The 20,725-nt window shown below is 36.2% G+C and overlaps 2 protein-coding genes across 6 annotated transcripts in view; one reads left to right on the top strand and one right to left on the bottom strand.

The window, feature by feature from the left end:
• The window catches only part of LOC113857396 (DNA-directed RNA polymerase 1B, mitochondrial-like), a 24,647-nt gene extending 7,431 nt beyond the window's left edge, over positions 1-17,216 (top strand). Inside the window, exons 11-19 of one of the 3 annotated variants that reach the window (XM_027489229.1) lie at positions 9,623-9,693; positions 10,883-10,967; positions 11,188-11,340; positions 11,425-11,499; positions 14,235-14,324; positions 14,456-14,503; positions 14,988-15,102; positions 15,219-15,322; positions 15,858-17,216. In XM_027489229.1, the coding sequence (XP_027345030.1) occupies positions 9,623-9,693; positions 10,883-10,967; positions 11,188-11,340; positions 11,425-11,499; positions 14,235-14,324; positions 14,456-14,503; positions 14,988-15,102; positions 15,219-15,322; positions 15,858-15,968 (852 nt within the window). In that variant the 3' untranslated portion in view covers positions 15,969-17,216. Of the gene's footprint in view, positions 1-9,622; positions 9,694-10,882; positions 10,968-11,187; positions 11,341-11,424; positions 11,500-14,234; positions 14,325-14,455; positions 14,504-14,987; positions 15,103-15,218; positions 15,323-15,857 lie in introns of those variants that run through there. The other 2 variants (XM_027489230.1, XR_003503240.1) reach the window with 2 other exon arrangements.
• On the bottom strand, positions 16,703-20,725 carry LOC113857397 (amino acid transporter AVT6A-like). 3 transcript variants are annotated; one of them, XR_003503242.1, is made up of 6 exons: positions 20,231-20,725; positions 20,000-20,152; positions 19,716-19,919; positions 18,069-18,534; positions 17,324-17,507; positions 16,703-17,236 (listed from the first exon to the last, which is right to left on the bottom strand). XR_003503242.1 is itself a non-coding variant. In XM_027489231.1 (5 exons), the coding sequence occupies exons 1-5, from the start codon at positions 20,640-20,642 to the stop codon at positions 17,387-17,389; spliced, it is 1,356 nt and encodes a 451-aa protein (XP_027345032.1). In that variant the 5' UTR covers positions 20,643-20,725; the 3' UTR covers positions 17,128-17,386. The 3 variants fall into 3 exon arrangements, 1 of the variants encoding a protein (XP_027345032.1); XR_003503241.1 differs by having other exon boundaries at positions 17,015-17,236; positions 18,069-18,558; positions 20,231-20,652; XM_027489231.1 differs by having other exon boundaries at positions 17,128-17,507.

Here is a 20,725-nt window from a genome sequence, read left to right as displayed (position 1 = left end):
CTGGGTTCAGCAATAAATCTTGTATAATACCTTTCAACTTAGCATCTTGTTGAATCTCCTCTTGCCACTCCTCAAAATCAGACATCTTTATAATTGAAATTGAAAAATAAGAGCTTCGGTGAGACATAGCATCAGCTGCGGTATTATCTTTGCCTGGTTTATACTGCACTTCAAAATCATATCCAAATAATTTTGAAATCCAACAGAATTGTTCCTCTGCCCACAACCGCTGATCAGTGAGAAATTTCCAACTTTTTTGGTCCGTCCGTATGATGAAATGACTTCCCAACAAATAATGTCGCCACTTTTGCACAGCTTTAACTACTGCCATCAACTCCCTCTCGTACATTGATTTCTGTCTGACAAAGCCGTGCTCCAAAAAGCAAGAGGCTTCCCATCTTGAAGCAAAACCGCACCCAAACTCGTTCCTGAAGCATCGGTTTCTAAAACAAAAATTTTATAAAAGTCTGGAACAGCCAACGTGGGCAGTACGGTCATGGCATGCTTGAGTCTATCAAAAGCAACTTGAGCTTCCTCACTCCACAAGAAACTATCCTTCTTTAAAAGTTGAGTCAATGGTCTAGCAATGAGACCATATTGCTGCATGAACCATCTATAATATCCGGTCAAACCTAAAAATCCCCGCAAGCTCTTCACATCTTTAGGTTGAGGCCAAAGCCACATAGATTCTAATTTTTTGGATCAGCCGCCACAGTACCTGCTGGAATATATGGCCCAAATATTCCAAAGTAGATTGGCCAATAATACATTTTTTCCTGTTCACCTTTAATTCATTTTGCTGTAGAAGATCCATTACTGTAGCCAAATGCTGTGCATGCTCATCATCATTTTTGCTGTAAATCAAAATGTCATCGAAAAATACCAATACATATTTCCTTAATAATGGTCTCAGCACTTCATTCATCAAGGATTGAAAGGTTGACGGCGCATTAGTGAGCCCAAAAGGCATCACTACAAACTCGTAGTGCCCCTCATGAGTTCTAAATGCTGTCTTCTCAATATCCTCACTTCTCATTCTGATTTGGTGATAACTGGACCTCAAATCCAATTTTGAAAAAATTTTAGCGTTACCCAATTCATCAATAACAGGAATAGGGAATTTGTTAGGTATAGTCACCTTGTTAAAGGCCCTATAGTCCACACAAAACCTCCAACTTCCATCTTTTTTTCTTTACCAAAATAATAGGACTAGCATAAGGACTCACACTCGGTCTAATAATTCCAGCTACCAGCATCTCACTAACCATCTTTTCAATTTCTGTTTTTTGGTAATGAGGATACCTATAGGGTCGAATGTTGGGAATAGCAGCTCCCTCCTTAAGATGTATGGCATGATCATGCTTCCTTGCCGGAGGTAATGTCTTCGGAACCTCAAACAGCTCAGCATATTGTTGATGAACTGCAGTCAATACTGGAGGTAACTTTGCCATAGCTTCCTCAGGTTGCTGAATCAATCGACATTCTAACAAAAAACCTTCCCCTTCTTGCTGTATAGTCTTAATCATAGAGTTCAATGAAGTTCTGCCCTTCGTTAACTCCGGTTCCCCCTTCAGTGTTACCAACTGCCCTTCCACCTTTATTTTCAGAGTTAATTGCTCAAAATTTGCTCTGATTTCTCCTAATTCGGCCAACCATTCCAGCCCCAAAACCATCTCTACCCCCCTAATTCAAACAAATAAAAGTCTTGTTTGATAGGCACCCCTTGTATCATCATGGCCACTTCAGCACATTTACCTTTACACCGAACCTTATGACCATCACCAACCTCTACCACGTAGGAAGGCGTATTTTGAACTGCTAATTGAGCTCTTCTTACCAATTCATGGGAAATGAAATTATGGGTAGCCCCACAATCAATCAACACTATCACACTCTCCTGACCAAGTTCACCCCACACCTTAAGGGACCTCTTGGAAGTAAATCCAGCAATACTATTTAGCGATAATTGCTTGAATTCTGCCCTCACTTTCTGAATTGTCCTCCTCACACCCATTCATACCCTCCATTTCCTCCAACATCACCTTTAACTGTTTATTTTTACAAATATGATTGGGTCCATATTTTTCTTCACATCTAAAGCACTCCCCCTTTCTTATTTTCTCCTGCATTACCGCATTGGACAACCTTTTGAAATCACCCCCCCCATCCTCTAAATCCAGACCCACTTCCATTACTACCAGCAAAAGATGCAGCTGAAACGACTTCAGCATGTGTTCCTCCTACTCCCCGTTTCTGTCCTGTATCCACCGTCACCGTACGAGAGAAAGAGAATGGTTTATGATTGCTCCCAAGCTTTCCTACGGCCCCAACACCATTCTTCATTAATGCTGCATTCTTTTGATCAATCATCAATGTTTTCTTCATCATTGCTGATAGATTCGGAGGTTTGTACAATTTCAACTCAGCTCCAATTTCTTCCCTCAAGCCATTGACAAATATATCCATCAAATGTTCCTCTCCTGCCCCACTCAGCATTCCTACAAACTTCTCGAATTGAGAAACAAAGTCCTCCACCGTGCCTTCTTGCCTTAAAGCCAATAAAGCCGCAAAAGGACTATGTACCATGGCTGGCTGAAATCTACCGATAATAGCTTCTTTTAACTCTTCCCAGTTTTGGTGCGGATGACATGACTCCCACCATTGAAACCAACTTAGAGCTTTACCTTCAAGTGCCACCATCACTGCCTGAAGTTTCTCCCCATCCTCAGCTCCTTGCAAGCGAAAATAACATTCCAATTTATTAACCTTCTTACACTGGAATTTTCATCTTCTTTCATTGTTCACTCACTCTGACAGATTGCCCGCCTACTGCCGTATCTGACTGGGCGTCATCTTCACCCGACGCTCTGCTTCTTCCGCTGCCTGATACTCTGCGTCATTTTTTGCATCTTCTCCCAAACGGCAAACCAAGGATTCTACCAACGCTTCCAATCGTCTGAATTGTTCTTCCTCTCGATTCCGATCCTCTTCTCGCTCGCGATTCCACAGCTCCATAAAATGCTCCAATCGTTCGATCCTTGACTCCATTCTGGTAGTTATTTTGCGCATAAACGATCCCGATACCACAGCTCCTGGATGGAGCTCTGATACCAGATTGATAGGTACTGAACAAAGAATAGATTTCTTTATTGGATCTTCTCTGAACAAGAGAAGAAAATAGGAAACTGTACAACACCTTCCTACTAGAATTTCGAGAGTTCCAGCCTCTCCCTCCAATCTCCGATTTCTCCAAAAGGATCCCTTCCCCCCTTTCTAACTAACTATTTATAGAGCATGAAACAAAATACAGTTATAACTAATACAGTTATGATTGACAATTCAAATCCTCTACAACTGTCCTATTCTTATGCTTCCTCTGATAAACTTTCATTAAAGGTGGCCTACGCTTATCAAACTTCCAATCTTGTCCTTGCTCCCTTCTAACTAAGTATGCTTTGGCCCTGAAATTGTGGAATGATGACTTGATCTGCTTTCATCTCCATCACCGGAGTAGTCTCAGCCTCCATGCATGCACCACAGTCCGATGGTTTAGGTAGGAGCATCTTGTCTGCCTCACTTGAGGAGGGAAATTTCATTACAGCTGTTGATCCACCCCACTTCATGGGAGAAAATGAATTTCATGGGTTTGGCAAAGGTGGTGGCATACTTGTTAATAGCGTGCTATAGCGGCACTATTGTGCTGGTGCGGTGTGGCGTGGCTGTTGGTCACCGCTGCTGCCACATCGCAGGGTGTTTGGCATGTTGCAAGAGGTGCGGGTGCGATTTAGGGGAACATCATTTTGGTTTTCCCAATTATCTTCGTAGCATTGATCAAAACTCCTGCAAGACAGTTTCCACATGGTTATAACACATCACACCTTCTGCTTCCTGATTTAGCTGCCATAGCTACGTTTTCAACTCAAATATTTTAGATGAATTCTCAAAATCTGAGTAGCAATCATGTATAGCCTCCGGCACATCCTTGGCTGTTAGTAGAAACGGATACGGCTTTCCAATTGCAGGCTCCGTGGAGTTAATCAATCAAGCAATCAGTGAGGACTTCTTTGTCCATGCAGGTTGTAGGGAAGAGAGAATGTTATAGATTGATTGAATTCTGATTACAACTGAGAATAAATAGACAGATTTGGTAAATTGAATCTGCATCAGAATATAAATTTAAATGCATGATAATAACTGAAGTGGAATGACTCGGAAAATTAAATAAAAGCAGATCTGATTCCTAAAAGTATGCTCCTATTTGATCCCTAAAAATGTTTTTAGAATAATTCTGAAATCTGAATTCATTGGTCAATTTATTTTGAATTCAAATTTCTAAGCTTTCTACATTATTATTAATTTTATATTTCCTGATCGTTTTGTCCCAACTGCTTCAGATTGCAGATTGATGCTAGTAACTGAAACCTAGGAAATGCATGGAGCTAGTTCAGTGTACAATTAGCATAGTTCATAGTTGATTATATATGCACACATGGTTTTATATCTTACAGTGATTGCTTTTACAATCTATTAGAATCTTGTAAATATAGTAACTCTGTATTTTGTAATTATATACTCTTCCCTATAAAATTGAATAGCTCCGCCGTGCCCAAGACACACGGATTCAATATTCCCTCTCTCAACAATTGCTAAATTCTTTTTTAGCAAAAGCAGCCTTTTTCAACTAAAACTCATTATTCCTTTGATTTCTCAAATTTAACAATATGGCTCTCAAGGTAGTTCTGGGAATCTTTTGAAGATCGGATACTATGAAATGGTTAATTCTGGAGCTGTTTAGAGTTCAACAAGAATGAGGAAGGAAATTCTTGACATTCTTGGATAAATGAAGAAAGAGATTGCAGATTGGAGAAGGGAGATTGAGGAGGATTGCCTTATTAGGGAAATAAGGAAAGAGCTTGCAGGTATCTGAAGAGAATTGAAGGAGGAGCAAGAAGTGGGAGAATCAAGAATCTTGGAATGGGAAGGAAAATCAGAAATTAGAAGCAAAAACAAAATGGAAGAAGAATCTGAATTGCAGTGAGGTAAGAGAATCTTTGCAGCAAGAAAACAGAAAGGGAGAGGATGTCTTGATGGAAGGGGAAGAAATCAATAATGTGGAAACAGAAACACTGAAAGAAACAGACACATATATAGTAGAGGAAGAATTTGATAGGCTTGTGGTGGAGAAGAAACAGCACAAAAATAGACTGCAGCATGGTAGTCAAAATTGAGATTTTACATAGGATCGGAGAGGGGATTTAGGATTGTAACTCGTAGGATTGCAACACGGAATGTAAGATCTTACAAAATTATATATATACATATAAAATAATATAAATAGGAAGAAAATAAAAACATTAATTAAAACCACAATACTTTAAAAGATAAATATTAAGAACATGTCCAATATAAACATATTCCAAAGTTCCAAACCAAATACAAAATTAATATCCAAACTTTAAATATCTATTTTATCATATTTAAAATATTTTGATAATAAAAAAAGTTGTCATCTCCATCATCATCTTCATTTGGTCCATCATCTAAATTGTCTATATTAGGGACATCACTAACAACATCTTGATATGAACCTTGGTCTAAATCCAGGTCCTCATTTTCATTAAGAGCATCAACCTGAATATCCTCATCTTCCAAATTGTCTTCTAGGCCCAAATCTTCATGATTTCCTCTATCATTATTTTTCACTATCCACTCATTGTTAGATGGAATATCATCTACATTTGTGTGAAGATCCTTCACTCTCTTAGTTGTCTTCTTCTTGGCCAATTTTGAATTTGTCATAACAAATATCACATCATTCATTGTATTTTGCTTCAAATGGTTTTTTCTTTTAGTATGCACCTAAACAAATAATAATATATTAAATTATAATTTAAGATAAAAAAAAAAATAGTTGGCTAGCCTAGTACATAATTTTAGAAAAGAAATTCTACTTACCATCTCAAAGGCACTCTAGTTATGTTCCCATCCAGAAGAACTACATGTCAAGCTTAGTATTCAAATAACAAATCTTTGAAGCTTAGGATGCTCATCTCCATGACATCCACCAATTAGTTTGTAGACGCATATCAATAGTTTTTCTAGCCAAAAAAATTACCAGCTTGCTTTTTAAATGAATTAAGTTGACAATCAATTTTACATTGTTCATCTTGGTCAAGCACCATCCTTGTCAAACAATCATATAGTCCACGCTTAACTTCAAGATCAACCTTAAATTTAGGACTATAGTGCATCCTAGGATTAAGAAAATAGCATGCAACATGCAAAGGCCTATGGAGCTGTTTATCCCATCTTTTATATATGATATTCCATTTAGGTACATAATTGATAAAGAGCAAACAACAAAGATTTAATATACAATACAACATAGATCACAAAATAGAGACTAATTTAATTTGATAGTAGTTATAGTTAGTTACCTTTTCTTAACACCATTGAAAGCAATTTGAATATTCTCTCTTTAGCTTGATCCATTGCCTCATAAATAAAGCCCATAATTTCCTCATCTAAATCAACCATTCGAAGAACTTTGATAAGAGAAAATGCAGCCTTCAAACAAGTGATTATATCCTTCCAAAACTCTATCCAAAATCAATTCGTCTATAACTCTCCCATCCTTTGTCGTAGCAAACTTAGAGAACTTCTATTCATTAGATGTGAATATTCTTATCTCAAAGCAGCTCTATTTTCTTGAAGGCACTCTAGAGTCAAATAAGATGTAGCAAAACGAGTAATTTCTGGCCTTACCAAATCTTGGCCTTTGGTGAAATGTTGCAATAGAGAAATAAGACCTGTCCTTGAATAGATGTAGGTTGTAATTTTTCTGCTTTTTGGAATTGTCTCTTCATGAATTTGTATCTTCTTTTCAAAGTCTTCCAACATCAAATTAATGCAATGTGCCGCACAAGGGGTCTAATACAAGTGTTTCTTTTTTTGCATCAACATCTCCCTTGCAACTTTAAAATTTGCTGCATTATTAGTCACAACTTGGACTACATTTTTCTCATCAATTTCTTCAATGTCATCAATCATTTTAAATATTTTATCAGCTGTTTTTTCTATATGAGATGCATCAATAGACTTAAAAAAAATAGTTCCTTTAGGACTATTTACCAAGAAGTTTAATATTATTCTCCTCCTCTTATCAGTCCACCCATTAGTCATTAATGTGCATCCAACAGTATTCCATTCAGCTTTATGTTCTTCTAATCTCTCCTTTGTTAACTCTATTTCCTTCTTCAAATACTTTACTCTAATTTCATGATAGGTTGGTGGTTTAAATCTAGGACCATGACTAGCAATAAAATCACACATAACAGAAAATTCATCACTTCTTGCCACATTAAATGATATGGCATTATTATAAAAAAACCATCCAATAGCTTGACAAGCCTCCTCTCTTCTAGTTTTGTTGAATATGTTGTTGATTGTTGCTTGGGTGCTCCTTTTCCGAAAAATATTTCCTCCTCCAGTCACCTCATTCTCACTTGATTTTCTTTTGCTTCCACTACTTGTATCTAAAGTCTCTCTCTCAGCAGAACAGTCAGCAAAGGAATTTGATTTTTTATTCAAATTTTCTTGCATGCGTACAAGTAAATTTCACATTTGCTTTTTGACCTCATCCAGAACAGATTTGCATGCTCCAACATCTTTGGCTGTTTGAGCCAAGTGATGCTTCAATCGATCAGCACCTCCACTTACAATTTTTTTGACAATATTTGCATTGAATTTTTCTTGTACCTTCAATTGCAATCCCATGTTGCCATGCTCATCACTTTTGTTTCCGGGTGCATTCTTTGGTAATGACTTGGAGGAAGGAGCTTGACTACTGGTTGAAGCCATTTTATCTAATGGTAGCAGACAATAGTAGCACAGAAAATGGAAAGCAGAGCACAAAAGCAAAAAATGAAGAAAATCCCAGTCACACACAATAGCCCAAAGATGATGAAGATGAAGAAGAAAAAAAGAGCGCAGAAGGCAGAAAATCCCAGACCAAATCGCAGAAAAAGTAAAGTCGCGGGAGCTAAAGCTCAGTCGCCGGAGCCAATTCGTAGTTGTCGAAAAAACACAGAGAAGTCACACAGCAGAGTCGGAGGAAGAAGTCGCACATCAGAGACTTAAAGTCTTGTAGAACAGAGTGAAGAAGAAAGGAAGAAGTCGCAGTGCGGAGTTTTTGGGATTTTAGGGTTCCAACCCCTTTAATGAAGTCGGGTTGGGGTCGTGGTTCATTGGCCCAAAAGTCTTATTCTATGCGCGTCGAGATCATGTGTTTTCAACGATTTTACGGCTCAACAAGCACGATCCCACCAATCATACCAATTCATGTTCCTAGCACTGATTCAGCATGGAAGCTTTGCTGGAGATCGTAGAATCGTCCGATTCTACGATCCGAAACGCGATTTTGACTACCTTGGACTGCAGAACTTGGCTTTCCACAACCACTGAATATGGAGGAGGAAGTAAGAATCATCATGAGAGAGATGAAGGAAAACTTAGTGAATCTGAATTAGAAAGAAATCTTGAGATCCAGAACAAGAATCATGGTGATGGAGGCAGCATTGATGTTGAGGAAGTAAAAGAAACAGAAAACAATCGGTGGAGAAGAAACTGATAGTGCAGAAGCAGAAATAGTGAAAGGAACAAGCATTTTGATAGATAGGGTGGATGAAAAGTTTGATTGATCAATGGAGGAGAAGGAAACAAGGCAAAATAGAGAACAGACTGTGGGTGATGACAACCATCTTTTGGGAGAAGTGAAGGCAGAGGAGAAAATTGTTCCCCTGGATAGCACAATTAAGATAAATGGGAGAACTGAATGGATAACTTGGGCTTGTCAACAGAAAGAAAATGGCAAAGGCTTAATCCTTCCTCTGATATATTGGATCAGACCCAAGAAAAAGAAGTTGAATCACACTAATAATCAACTGCTAGTGCTACAACTTGCAATCAGAACATTTGCAATGGGGCCATGGCTTCTCAGTACAGTTGCACATGTATTAACACTGTTTCAAGGCTGTAAAGACATCAGAAAACAAAGCACCTGAAGAGAATAGGAGCATTCACATATTTGTGTTTGACCCTAGAGGAATCAAAGCTATTTTGGGACTACAGTGGTAGGGATAGGTTGGTCGTCATGATTCCAACAGTTCAAACCCCAGAGGCACCTGGTTTTCAACTGCCAAAATCTAATTCACCTGGAGGACAAGGTGTAATTTTAGGGCGACAGTATTGTTACGTACCCCCATTAGTACTTGGTCACCAATCAGTTAGTTTGGTGAGATTGTTTGAATTAAGACATGTTGCCTATGAATACAAATGGAGGTTAAGAGAGGGATATCTTGTCATTTAGAAAGGATTAGGCTCTTTGAGAGTGAGGAGAGAACATGTTGTCTCGGATACCCTGAGTTGTACTAGTCAATAATACAGTCTCTTTTCTTCATCTATCTCAAATTCTTTCTTATTTTTATCCAGTTCTATTACATCTGGTAGACTGATTTTATACAATTTCTGCCTGACATACTTGTCTTGCTTCTGTTTTCTCTCTTTTTCATTATTCCTCACCATCAATTTGCTGCGTTTATTTGTTTATTTATTTATTTTGAAGTTGGGAGCTGCTGCAGTCAATCTTGTTGGTGGAGACCAGCCTGCTGATGTTTACTCAGGAATTGCTGCTAGGTAATATATATATATATATATATATATATATATATATAGTGTTTGGATGAGCTGAAAAAATAAATTATTTCAATTATTGATTGAGTCATCAATTATTGTGATAATTGATTGTATGAAATAAGTTGTGTTCAAATATGTTGGATGAAAAGTGATTTTAACATAATCAATTGTATTTGGGTTGTATAAAATAATCTCTTATTCTAATTGTGTGTTTGGATATGCATTTAAATATCTATCTATTTTAACATTACTGGTAGTAGTTTTCATGTTGGATCCATCTTATTAGTTGTAGTTTTCACATTGGATCCGCGTTTACAAGTCTTTCAATGTGAATCTGAAGACGCTCAAATGAGAGTACAAAAAAGGATATGAATGCCTCCTTATTTTCAAAGATTCGTATTGTTTGCATATTTCCTGTACAAATCATTCAAACTAGGAAACAAAATGATGACAAGGTGGCATTTTTGTAATTAAAATGTGAAAATAGAACATGAAATTATAAAAAAGTCTTCTTAAACCAAATGGAAGTTACTATTTACCTTTTCCTTTTCCTTTTCTCTCTGATTATTTGATTTCATTCTATCAATATCAAACAAGGGAGTCAGTTACATTGTAAGCTTTCCCCCAAAAATGACCCATATGACCCTATGAAAAAATAATTTACCATTTATTCCTTTCTCTTCGAATAGTTTGTCAATTAATTTATGGCTTAATTGCACTTTTAGTCTCCCTTACTTTAAAATAATGTGTTTTTGATCCCCTTAATTTTAATTGTTCACATGTAGTCCTTTTAATTTTATAATTCAAATTAATTTTCTCAACTATATAATATATCATTGATTTATACAAAAGGCTTTTATTATATTTAATTAATTTCATTTAGTATTTTTATTTAAATATTTTATACATTTTTTCTTTACTTATTTATACAAATCAATAATATGTCACACCTCTATTTAATTTTTGTCAATAATTGGATGAAATTTTGGGTAAGGGTGTTAATTTAAATAATTTGAAAACTAGAGGGACTAAATGGGAGCAATTAAAATTAAGGGGACTAAGATCACACACAGATTAAAGTATGAGTACCAAAACTGCATTTAAGACTACATTTATTTATTTTGATGATGCCTTAAAATTGTTTAAGGGCTACTGTTTTGATGTCTTTAACTTCGGTAATATGGTGCAGAGTACTTGAGATCATGAGAAGAGATGCAGAGAAAGATCCTCAAACTAATCCAAATGCATTACATGCTAGGCGTTTGATCAGCCAGGTTTCTATTAATTTCAAGTTATGAAACATTATTTTCTTTTTTGGATGTTTGGATTATTTGAAGATGGAAGTGTTTAAATTTGTTATCAACAACGTTGTTGACTTTCTGAGATGAGTTGTCCTAGTGGCACCTATTCTTTTCTCTGTAATATGAAATGGCATACATATGTACCAACCTCGGACTTGTAGCAACTAAATATTTTCATAATTGACACTACTAGGTGGACCGGAAGTTGGTAAAGCAAACAGTGATGACGTCAGTTTATGGAGTGACTTATGTTGGGGCTAGGGATCAGATTAAGAGGAGGCTAAAGGAGCGTTGTGCCATTGAGGATGATTTTGAGCTGTTTGCTGCCTCGTGCTATGCTGCAAAAGTATGAAAATTTGATTTTGTGGAGTTGCATTTAACCTTTCTAAATCTATTGTATTATATATTTTACTCAGTAGTTGTTTTATAGACCACTCTCACTGCATTAGAAGAGATGTTTGAGGCTGCAAGAAGTATTATGAGTTGGCTGGGTGATTGTGCAAAGGTATGACTATTTTTGGGTTGATTAGCATTACTTAAAAAGAATGAGTGATATATTGTTGATAGCTGGAAAATATACTTTTCATAGTTTGTTTATCCAGTTCATTTAAATTCAAAATATGTAATCTCAAGGCCTGATTGGTTACCCATCTGCAGGTATGGATACTCTTTCCAAGATGTGAAAAAAAAAAAAATCACATTCAGGAAACTGAGGTTTTAACAATATTGGGGTTTGTGGAATAACCTTGTTACAACTATTAAACAAACAGACCCTTATTCTTTTCAAATAGTTCTCTCACTTTTAGTTATAATTTGTTAGAAAATTTTGAGGGTAAATGCCACTAGGATTGGGTAAGATGTTATATATAACCCCCAAAAAAAAAATTAAAAAAAAAATACATTAAGGAACACAAAAGGTTGATTGTCAGATCTGTAGAAGTTTGTGGTTGACAACACTCAGTAAGCTGTTAATGGATATGCACAAAAGTGGAAATTTGTTTTTAACCACTTATCTTTAAAAACACTTATTTCAAACTAGTGGCCTTCCATTTATCATCCAAAAACATGCTAATGGTATATAAAGTAACAGTATTGAGGATATATGTTTTTAAAGATTGTACCTTGCCTAGCCTTGTCATTTCACCCACAGTTAATTTGCTATGTTTTAATGATCTATTTTTGTGGGCCACGTTCCTATGTGTTGAAATAAAAGAAAGATAGGATGGCATAGCTTGAGTGAATGACACAGCTTCTTATATATACACACATTTCATGATATAGTGATATTTAATTTACAAGACTATGAATAAGTGGTGCTATTTCCTAGACACTAATTCCTTGTGAACATAAAATGCACATGAACTGCATGTGGTTATTCTAACACTCCCCCCAAGCTGAAGCTTATAAGTATCAAATGCATCACAAATAAACCTCTCAAAAACAAGAGAGTAATATAATATAGTCTCTACTAAACATGGTTGTGAAAAGACTAGTCTTTGCTAGAAAAGGTAGCACAGTTAAATGGTTTGGAGATACTGAACATCGCTGATGAAGGAAGTTGACTGTTAACCACAGTAATAGTGCATGAGAATAGAGGCAACAGTAGGGCCTCATTAGAATTCCATTGAGTGACAACAGCTGGAGGATGGTGTAGTTGAGATTGACGTGGCTAAGATTGTGGTAGTTGCAGATGAATGGTTTTTGTTTGCAATGAACAAAACAGGAGAGATTAAATTGTAGGGGTATTAGGGGGATTATCTCAGCAGTAAAGTTCATCGTCCAGGTCATTGAAAAAGATTGCTGGTGGAGGAGGTCAAACCAAAAGCATGGAAGCAAAGTTGTTTGCATAGAAGTCAAAGGGTTTCCATATTTTTGGACCCTTGTAGTGGAATAGATTAGGGCAAGGAGAATGAATATTGTGGGCAATGGTAAACAAATCAAAGTGGAAATTTTTTACAGTGAAGCGTAACATTTACGGGCTGTTGGGTTTCAGGAAATGTTTTCTGTTTTTATTTTTCATTTTGTTTCCTACACTGATAACAGTTTTTTTTTACTGTTTCCTATACATCTTAGAAAACAGGAAAGAAAATTAAAACAAGGTGACAATTTTGTCATTAAAACTGAAAATAGAAAATGAAAACAAAAAACGTTTCCAAAAACCAAACAGGCTTTAGTATTACCAATACACCCCTGTTGTGATTTTCAACAGAACTTTCTATTTATTGATTCAACCATTGCCATAAGAAAATGATTAGCAAAACCAACACACACATCATGCATTTTACATAGCCACGGATAAGTGCTATTTCTTAGACGCCTATGAATGCTATCAGAAATGGATTGGCCTAACTCTTTCTCCAAAGATAGTTTACGAAAGATTTTTCAAGTATTATAATGAGTATTCTGGTCATATTCTTACACACCTATATTTGTTGCTTAGGGAGTCTTTTGGCCTTATTTGTTGTCTTTGCAAATCTTTATATGGGTTCAAATGATCACCTAAACTTGGTTTGGAAGATTCAACAATTTGATATGACACGGTGTGATGTCAGTCTTCTATCACCATTCAATTGAAGGGTGCATTTATTTGATCGTGTAGTGATTAACATGGCATCATTAGCATAAAACATCTTTTTAATAATTTTCTGACAAAAGATCTTGGAAAACTTCAATACTCTTGAAATAATGGTGGCACAATTCTTGAGGAAAGAGGCTTACTGAATGCATTGAATGCCAAGGCTATTGACACCTCTACCGATCTAAATGTCAAGCTTCAATCAAATCACAAGACATTGCCAATGGCTTTGTTAATTCAAATGATCTACTGGAAAATTTATTCACTACATCATTGGGAGGTCCTTGGATAAGTTACATATGTAATAAGCTAAGTGAATAATTTATGTCCCAACTTGAGGGATAGTGTTGAAAGAATGTAAATATGTTAATTCCATGGGGTAAATTAACATTTAATTATGTAATATGGCAGTTAGGGTAACATCAAATCTTTGTATTTAACAATCTCTATATTTATAAGTGAGTACTGTTGTATAGTTTAGACACAGATTTCCCCAAATCTTTCTTTTCTCCTTCTCTGAACAAACACTAAATGCATTTAATGCGATACAATGAGATATGAAATTGCATGTTGTTGTTCTAACACTGTTCCTATGCGTTAATGTTCATTATGCTTTGATGTGTTCACATCTCAATTGTTGTTGATTGAATTTTGTACACCGATAGGTTATAGCTTCCACAAACCAAGCAGTCCGGTGGATCACACCTCTTGGTCTTCCTGTTGTACAACCTTACCGACAATTAGGAAGACATCTTGTATGTTTCTCTACTGTCAGCCTAAATTCTTCTCCTTTTATCTCTCTCGTTTTTTCTGAAGTCAAATACACCAGCAGCAATTGACATATATTCTTTACATCACTAATAAGGTAACAATATTTGATGTGCAGATCAAGACTTCTCTTCAGATACTGACATTACAACGGGAGACTGACAAGGTAAGTATTGATTTGATCAAAATTGACCTACCCGTATATGTAGACTTTCGTGATTCCTTTGAAACTAATTGTTGATTTATTTGAATGTATCAGAGTTCCATATGCCTGAATAAGATCCTGTATTTTGTAAAATGCATGATGCATCATAGCATCAGATCAGAGTAGTTCATGTTTTTTAAAGGCTTAGTTGCCCTGTGCAATCTTAATACTGTATCACTATTTTATTTGGTTTTTCTTGTCAAAACCCTGCATTTCCCCTGGGGCAACAGAAAAGGAAATGTCTTGCTCTAGCCATACATTTGAAAGACCCATTTTTATATGCACACGGATAAAATTGAGGAAAAGAACCATGTTATCAGCATTAAAATGCAGCAATCTTCATTTTGTATGGATCATTATTTCATTTTATTTCCTATATTAGATATTAGATGAACTATTGAGAAAAATTGAGCCAAGCTAAATATCACGTCATAATTTGTAACAGGTCATGGTTAAAAGGCAGAGAACAGCTTTTCCCCCAAATTTTGTTCACTCTCTTGATGGTTCACACATGATGATGACTGCAGTAGCTTGTAAAAAAGCAGGGTTAAACTTTGCAGGTGCTTATTTGTTTATATAACACAGTCATTTATTTGTGCATGTAATATTTTTGTGTACACATCAGTGTTAACTTTTGATTAGGAATTTAAATTTATAAACAAATGCTTAATTGCAGGAGTTCATGATTCATATTGGACACATGCGTGTGATGTTGATGAAATGAACAGGATACTCAGGCAAAAGTTTGTTGAACTCTATGAGGCTCCAATATTGGAAAATGTAAAGTATTTTGTATCTTTTCATTATATACATTTCTTTTGTTTAGATCAATACCACTTTTTGATCCTGTCTCTTGGCAGTTTTCCCTGTTTCTAAGGATTGGATTAAATATGCCTTGTAAGTTTGTGACATGGACATACCTTAGGACTAGATTGCCAAGAATGAAGCATTTTCTTTGAATCAATCCATTATGACTTTATCTATCTCCTTTTATACACTACTGTTGGTCAAGGCTAGTATGTTGTCATTAAATCCAGTCGAACTTTCCTTTTTTCTTTTTTAGGGATTTCTGTGGAATGAAATGAAGTACCTAAACTGACCATTTATTATGAAAGATTTATGCTTTTTGTAATTACTTATCTCGTATCATCTAACCTAACCTATCTACGTGACTAAATTAGGGAGCTTACGGACCTCTCAATTTGTTTGCATGCATGTTGCTTTTGAATTTATTATTTTACCTTATTATCATGTACGAGTAAACTTGTCTTTGGACTTGGCTGTTTAAGAGTTCCTTGTTTACTCATGAATGCAGTTGTTGGAGGGCTTTCAAAAGACTTTTCCCACATTGAGCTTTACTCCCTTACCAGAGCGAGGAGACTTTGATCTTCAGGAGGTTTTGGAGTCTACCTATTTTTTTAACTAGACTCACAGGAACTCAGGTTGCTTACCTTTCTGCCTTCACCTTTAATCCTGTGGAGTGCAGTCCAATATGATGAAATTTGTATATATTTACATGCATGGGATTGCAATAGCCAGAGACATGAAGAAGAAAGAAGTATGCAAAACAAGAATTCGGTTGCCAATTTAGTGCCTTGCGGGAATCTGGTATTTCTTTTCTACACTTGCTTCAAACAGGCATATTTCCATCAAGAGATGTCTGTGGCGGGAACTCCATTTGCGTCTTGTGCTATTTAATGAGCATACAAGGAATTGGGTGATCAAACTTGGGTAAATTGTCATGAACAAAAGGGGGCCTCAACATATGGCTTTACAGATTTAGAAGTTTACATGCAAAACAAGAAGTGTATATGGCAGCCACTGCTTTAGTTCATGATTGATGTAACAGAAGATTAGTGAAGGATTGGAGCAGTGGTAATAATTTGAGGTGATTTCTCACGTCTGGCTGCTTCAGTCTGCTTGGCTTTCCTACTTTCAAAGCAGCCAAAATGGGCTTGTTGGTATGATCTTTTCTTCTTTTTTTTTTTTTTTAATAAACTTTTACACTATTTTATTTCATTCTTTTCGGGAGGGAATTAGGAGGATATGTAGCATTTTTTTGTCATGGATACTGTCATATCTGTTCTTACACTGGATTTTACATGGTTCGAATTGATGTGTAAAGTAAATAATACCAAAAATAGAAGACTTGTTACCTAAAGTTTCAAATTGTACATGGATGAATATATGCTGTTCTTTCGTTTCTTCATACATTTTCACTTAAAGTGGTAGTTGGAATTTAGGAGACATGTTACAAGAGATTGGCAATAGTTCGATTCTAGCACTAGGTGAGACTGTTGAAGTTCGATCATACAATTACACATAAATATGCAAAGTTGGATTTAAGTAAGACTTATCATTAACTTATTGTACCTCACTGGATACAAAAGTTGATTAATGATTCGATTTGATACTTTTCATGTCTTGGTTCCAGTAAAACTTTTGAAAGGAGGTTTTTGAGAGAGAATTTGGCACAAATTACCAAACAGTGGTCATTTGGATCATGGAAGGTATATCTCATAATTTTACAACCAGTGCTTTGATAACAGTTTTAATTATTCGAGGGATAACTGAAAAAAATAGTCGAAAACCAAACACGACTCGCATTAATTGGGCACCACTCTATATAAGTGCGTTAAGAGATTCCAATGTCCGTAAGTGTCCCACTTGTACTTGCAATTTTCCTTCCACAATCTGTTTTTGACAAAGAAAAAACTCAACTTCAAGAAAAAATAAATTCACTTGTTCAATATGATCAGCTGAACTATAAATAAAACCTACTGCTGGATTTTCTTCTCTTTAATTCTAATGTAGGGTGCGAGTAACTCATTAATGAGGATCAACCTATTTTCTGAACAAGGCATCGGCATTACTGTAAATGGCCACAACATTCGAAAACAAAGCCACACAAATCATGACAACGGATAAAATCTTGTCCTTCTTTGTTGCAATGTCGTGGGGATCCCTGAAATAGCAGAAATAAATCAGCAAGGAAAATGGCTCTATGTAGCTTTGAAGTTTGAACCAATTTAAATGATTATAGTTTTGTTTATAGCTGAAAAATTACATTCATGTAGCTACTTGAGCAACTACCAATCCAGAATGGATTCAACAGTGCAAGAATAGCATCTCAACAATTTTGAATTTCAGGCCTGCAGAATTGACTTCAACCACTGGCATGAACAAGTCCATCTCTACAATCTAATGTCGTCCTATATACTAAGTAAAAATTCTAAATCACAGCAGCCCAGAGGTCTTAATGCTAAATTTCTCAGTTGAATAAAGAGTCGGGTTTTTTCGAAACAAGAAAAGAAGCAAAACTATGAACCAATTATTTCTACGAAATTCTATTTGGTTTTTTAATCCTAAAAGCTGTGAGCTTAATAAAGTCTGTAGACAATAATACTAAACGATAAGTCATACAGATTCACCCCAAACACACCAATAAAATGAACATGATAAAATTGCCAAAAATTTAATGAAACATGATGTGATCACTAAATTTAGATAAAGTAAAAGACCCTACCTTAGAGCAATTGCAGCAGGGAAAATAAACCCAAGGCAAACAGTGGCAGTTGCTCCAGTGAATTGAAATGCATCCCAGATGCTAGGTATAAAATTTGCAGCCACATAGACTAAAGTGACTAGTCCAGTGGTGATCAAGACAAACCTACAGTTATCCAAGTTCAACGACCTAGCTGAATGAAAGATAAGATCATCCAAATTGAAGCGCAGTGAGAAGAAGATAACTGGGAAAACAAGGATGAGGTGGATGGCATAGCTGATACGAACAATGTCATTGAGAAAACTGCTGTAAGGGATGCCCAGATCAGTGTCAAAGTTGGCTAGCACATCATCAAGTGTTGACTCACCAAATAGAAGAAATCCAAATAATGCTGTAAGAATATAGATACTAGAACATAGAACCAGTGATGCACGTATTACTGGTTGTATCAGGGAAGAGTCTCCTAATTCATTGTTTATTGTATGCACTGCATGCACAGAACAGAACAATACTTCAGTGAAAAAATTTTACTAGTACTTAACATTGCTCAATCTTATTGTTTGTTATATCAAATATCTGAGCGACCCAGAAAGTATAAATAAAAATTCGTGAGAACACCAGAAATAAAGGTGAATGTACATATTATTCAAGCAAATGAGGAGACAAGGTGTAACAATACACACCAGAGCCACCGGCTCCATAGGGAAATATTTCCCTGTCAACAAACTTGATTGCGCACCATCTGAACCCCACTTCCCTCCTCTCTCCCCTGGTGCACCTTTCTGCTTTAATGGTATAAACCTTCTAGATCATGGGTTTATTTGTGTTAAAATTTATAAATGAGTATGCAAAACTGTGTTCTCCGGCTGGAGAATTTTCATATATTTAATACAACAAGTTGATTTTCTGACCTATAAATTAGCGAAACTGTCATATGTACATCTATCTTACTGTTATAAATTAGCAACCTAATTAAGAGAGAATAACAGTTTTACAAAATTACAGCTATACAGTGACACAGGCTTTGCTGGCTTTAAACGTCCAGCTTTCCTATGCTAATAATTTGCTGGTTTTAGGGATCAATTTTCTTTGTCATTTACTTCAGCTTTTAATGGCCAGCAGCAGATTTGCTCATTAATTCATTTTCGAGTGAACTGTATCTTTGTTTTCATTACATAGGGAAGTACAGGGTAAAGCTGCTATTCTTTTCATTTGTCACCTTTTAATTGTTTCCTGAGACTAAGTTCGTCCAAAGCAAACAGAGATGTATTGCACCAAGTCAAGACAACAAGCTCAATATGCCGTTTCAAATATTCATTCCCCTGCCGCACTTACAAAAAGTGAAGTTTCTCCAAAATGCAAAAAGGAATTCGATACCACTAATTGCCAGAAAGAGGAGTACCAGGAGCATACTTTCTTCTCTATACAAAAGCATGAGCGAGACTTATTAAATCAGGAGTAGGACACGTAAATTTGTGATTTTCAATAAATTTACTGCTATCATTTCTGTTGCCACATGTAGAGAAGAAGACCCTTTCTCATTGGATTATTTATATCAGATGAAAAACATGTATCAATTTTTACTTTCCAATAATATAACAGTTGAAACTTTTAACATCCATTGTTCTGAACAAGAGTAAGATGCAAGAATAGATTCAGGTAGCTTACCATTGTAATGACAAACAAATGCCGTCACAAAGACTGGAACTGCCGTAAAGAGATTGAACACTGATGTAATATCAGTAATACTAGGAAGCAACCTGGGACTGGCTATACTGCCATTAAGCAACTTGATGAATGTGATTCCAGCAGTTATGATTAGAAACACAACAGCGAGAGCCACTGCTAAAGCAGAAGTGTATCTCAATGAATCTACAGGCACAAAGTGATAAAAAGGTTATTGAAAAACATAGATATGCATGATAGTATTGCCACTGGAACTGGTAAATAACCTATCCTCTTAAAGAATCCCAATGGAGCGAAAACAAAAAGGGTTGCCACAAGAAGAACAAAACTACGGGAAGTCCACCAGCATTGACCAAACCATCCTTCAAGTACCCCAAAATGATGAATCCCACTTGAAGATGTTCCAGATAACACATCACCTGCAAATTCCACTTTCATTTTCATTGAGTGCAAGACATGGTTAACACGTGACATAAATATTAAAAATCCAACGTTACCGATTATGATCATGTAGACAACAAGTATTCCAAAGTTGTTGACGAGAACGGATATATGAAGTAGCAATCTGCCAAGCGTTCCAAAAGCGTAACCCATGAGGTCAGCGTAAGTGGCAGCGTTGCCAAGTCTGCTAAACCTCAGGAGAATTTCTAAAGAGGTGTGTGTGAGAAAGGCAAGAAAGAGAATGGCAGCAATGCCCACAGCCAGACCCACAACTTTGATGGCCGCAGGTAAGGCCATGATCCCAGCGCCAATGATCGTCGTTGACAGATTGAACACACAACCACTAAACCATGCGTTTGACTTGCCCAGCAACGGAGATTCAGATTCTTCTTCTTCTTCAACTACTTGCTTTCTTCCCATGCTCAGAATCGGATCGTTCTGCCTCATCTTGTCGTGCCAGCTACCCATATTCTTTCTTCAATCACCAGTCATTATTATCGTGTCGCATATTATATTTTATAATATTATCCATCCATATACAAGTACCGGAT

The sequence above is a fragment of the Abrus precatorius genome, unplaced genomic scaffold, assembly GCF_003935025.1.
Source record: "Abrus precatorius isolate BTA unplaced genomic scaffold, Abrus_2018 Scaffold2, whole genome shotgun sequence".
Taxonomy (NCBI): Eukaryota; Viridiplantae; Streptophyta; class Magnoliopsida; order Fabales; family Fabaceae; genus Abrus; species Abrus precatorius.
Note: the sequence above shows the minus strand (reverse complement) of the source record. Positions and strands in the feature narration are given on the sequence as shown.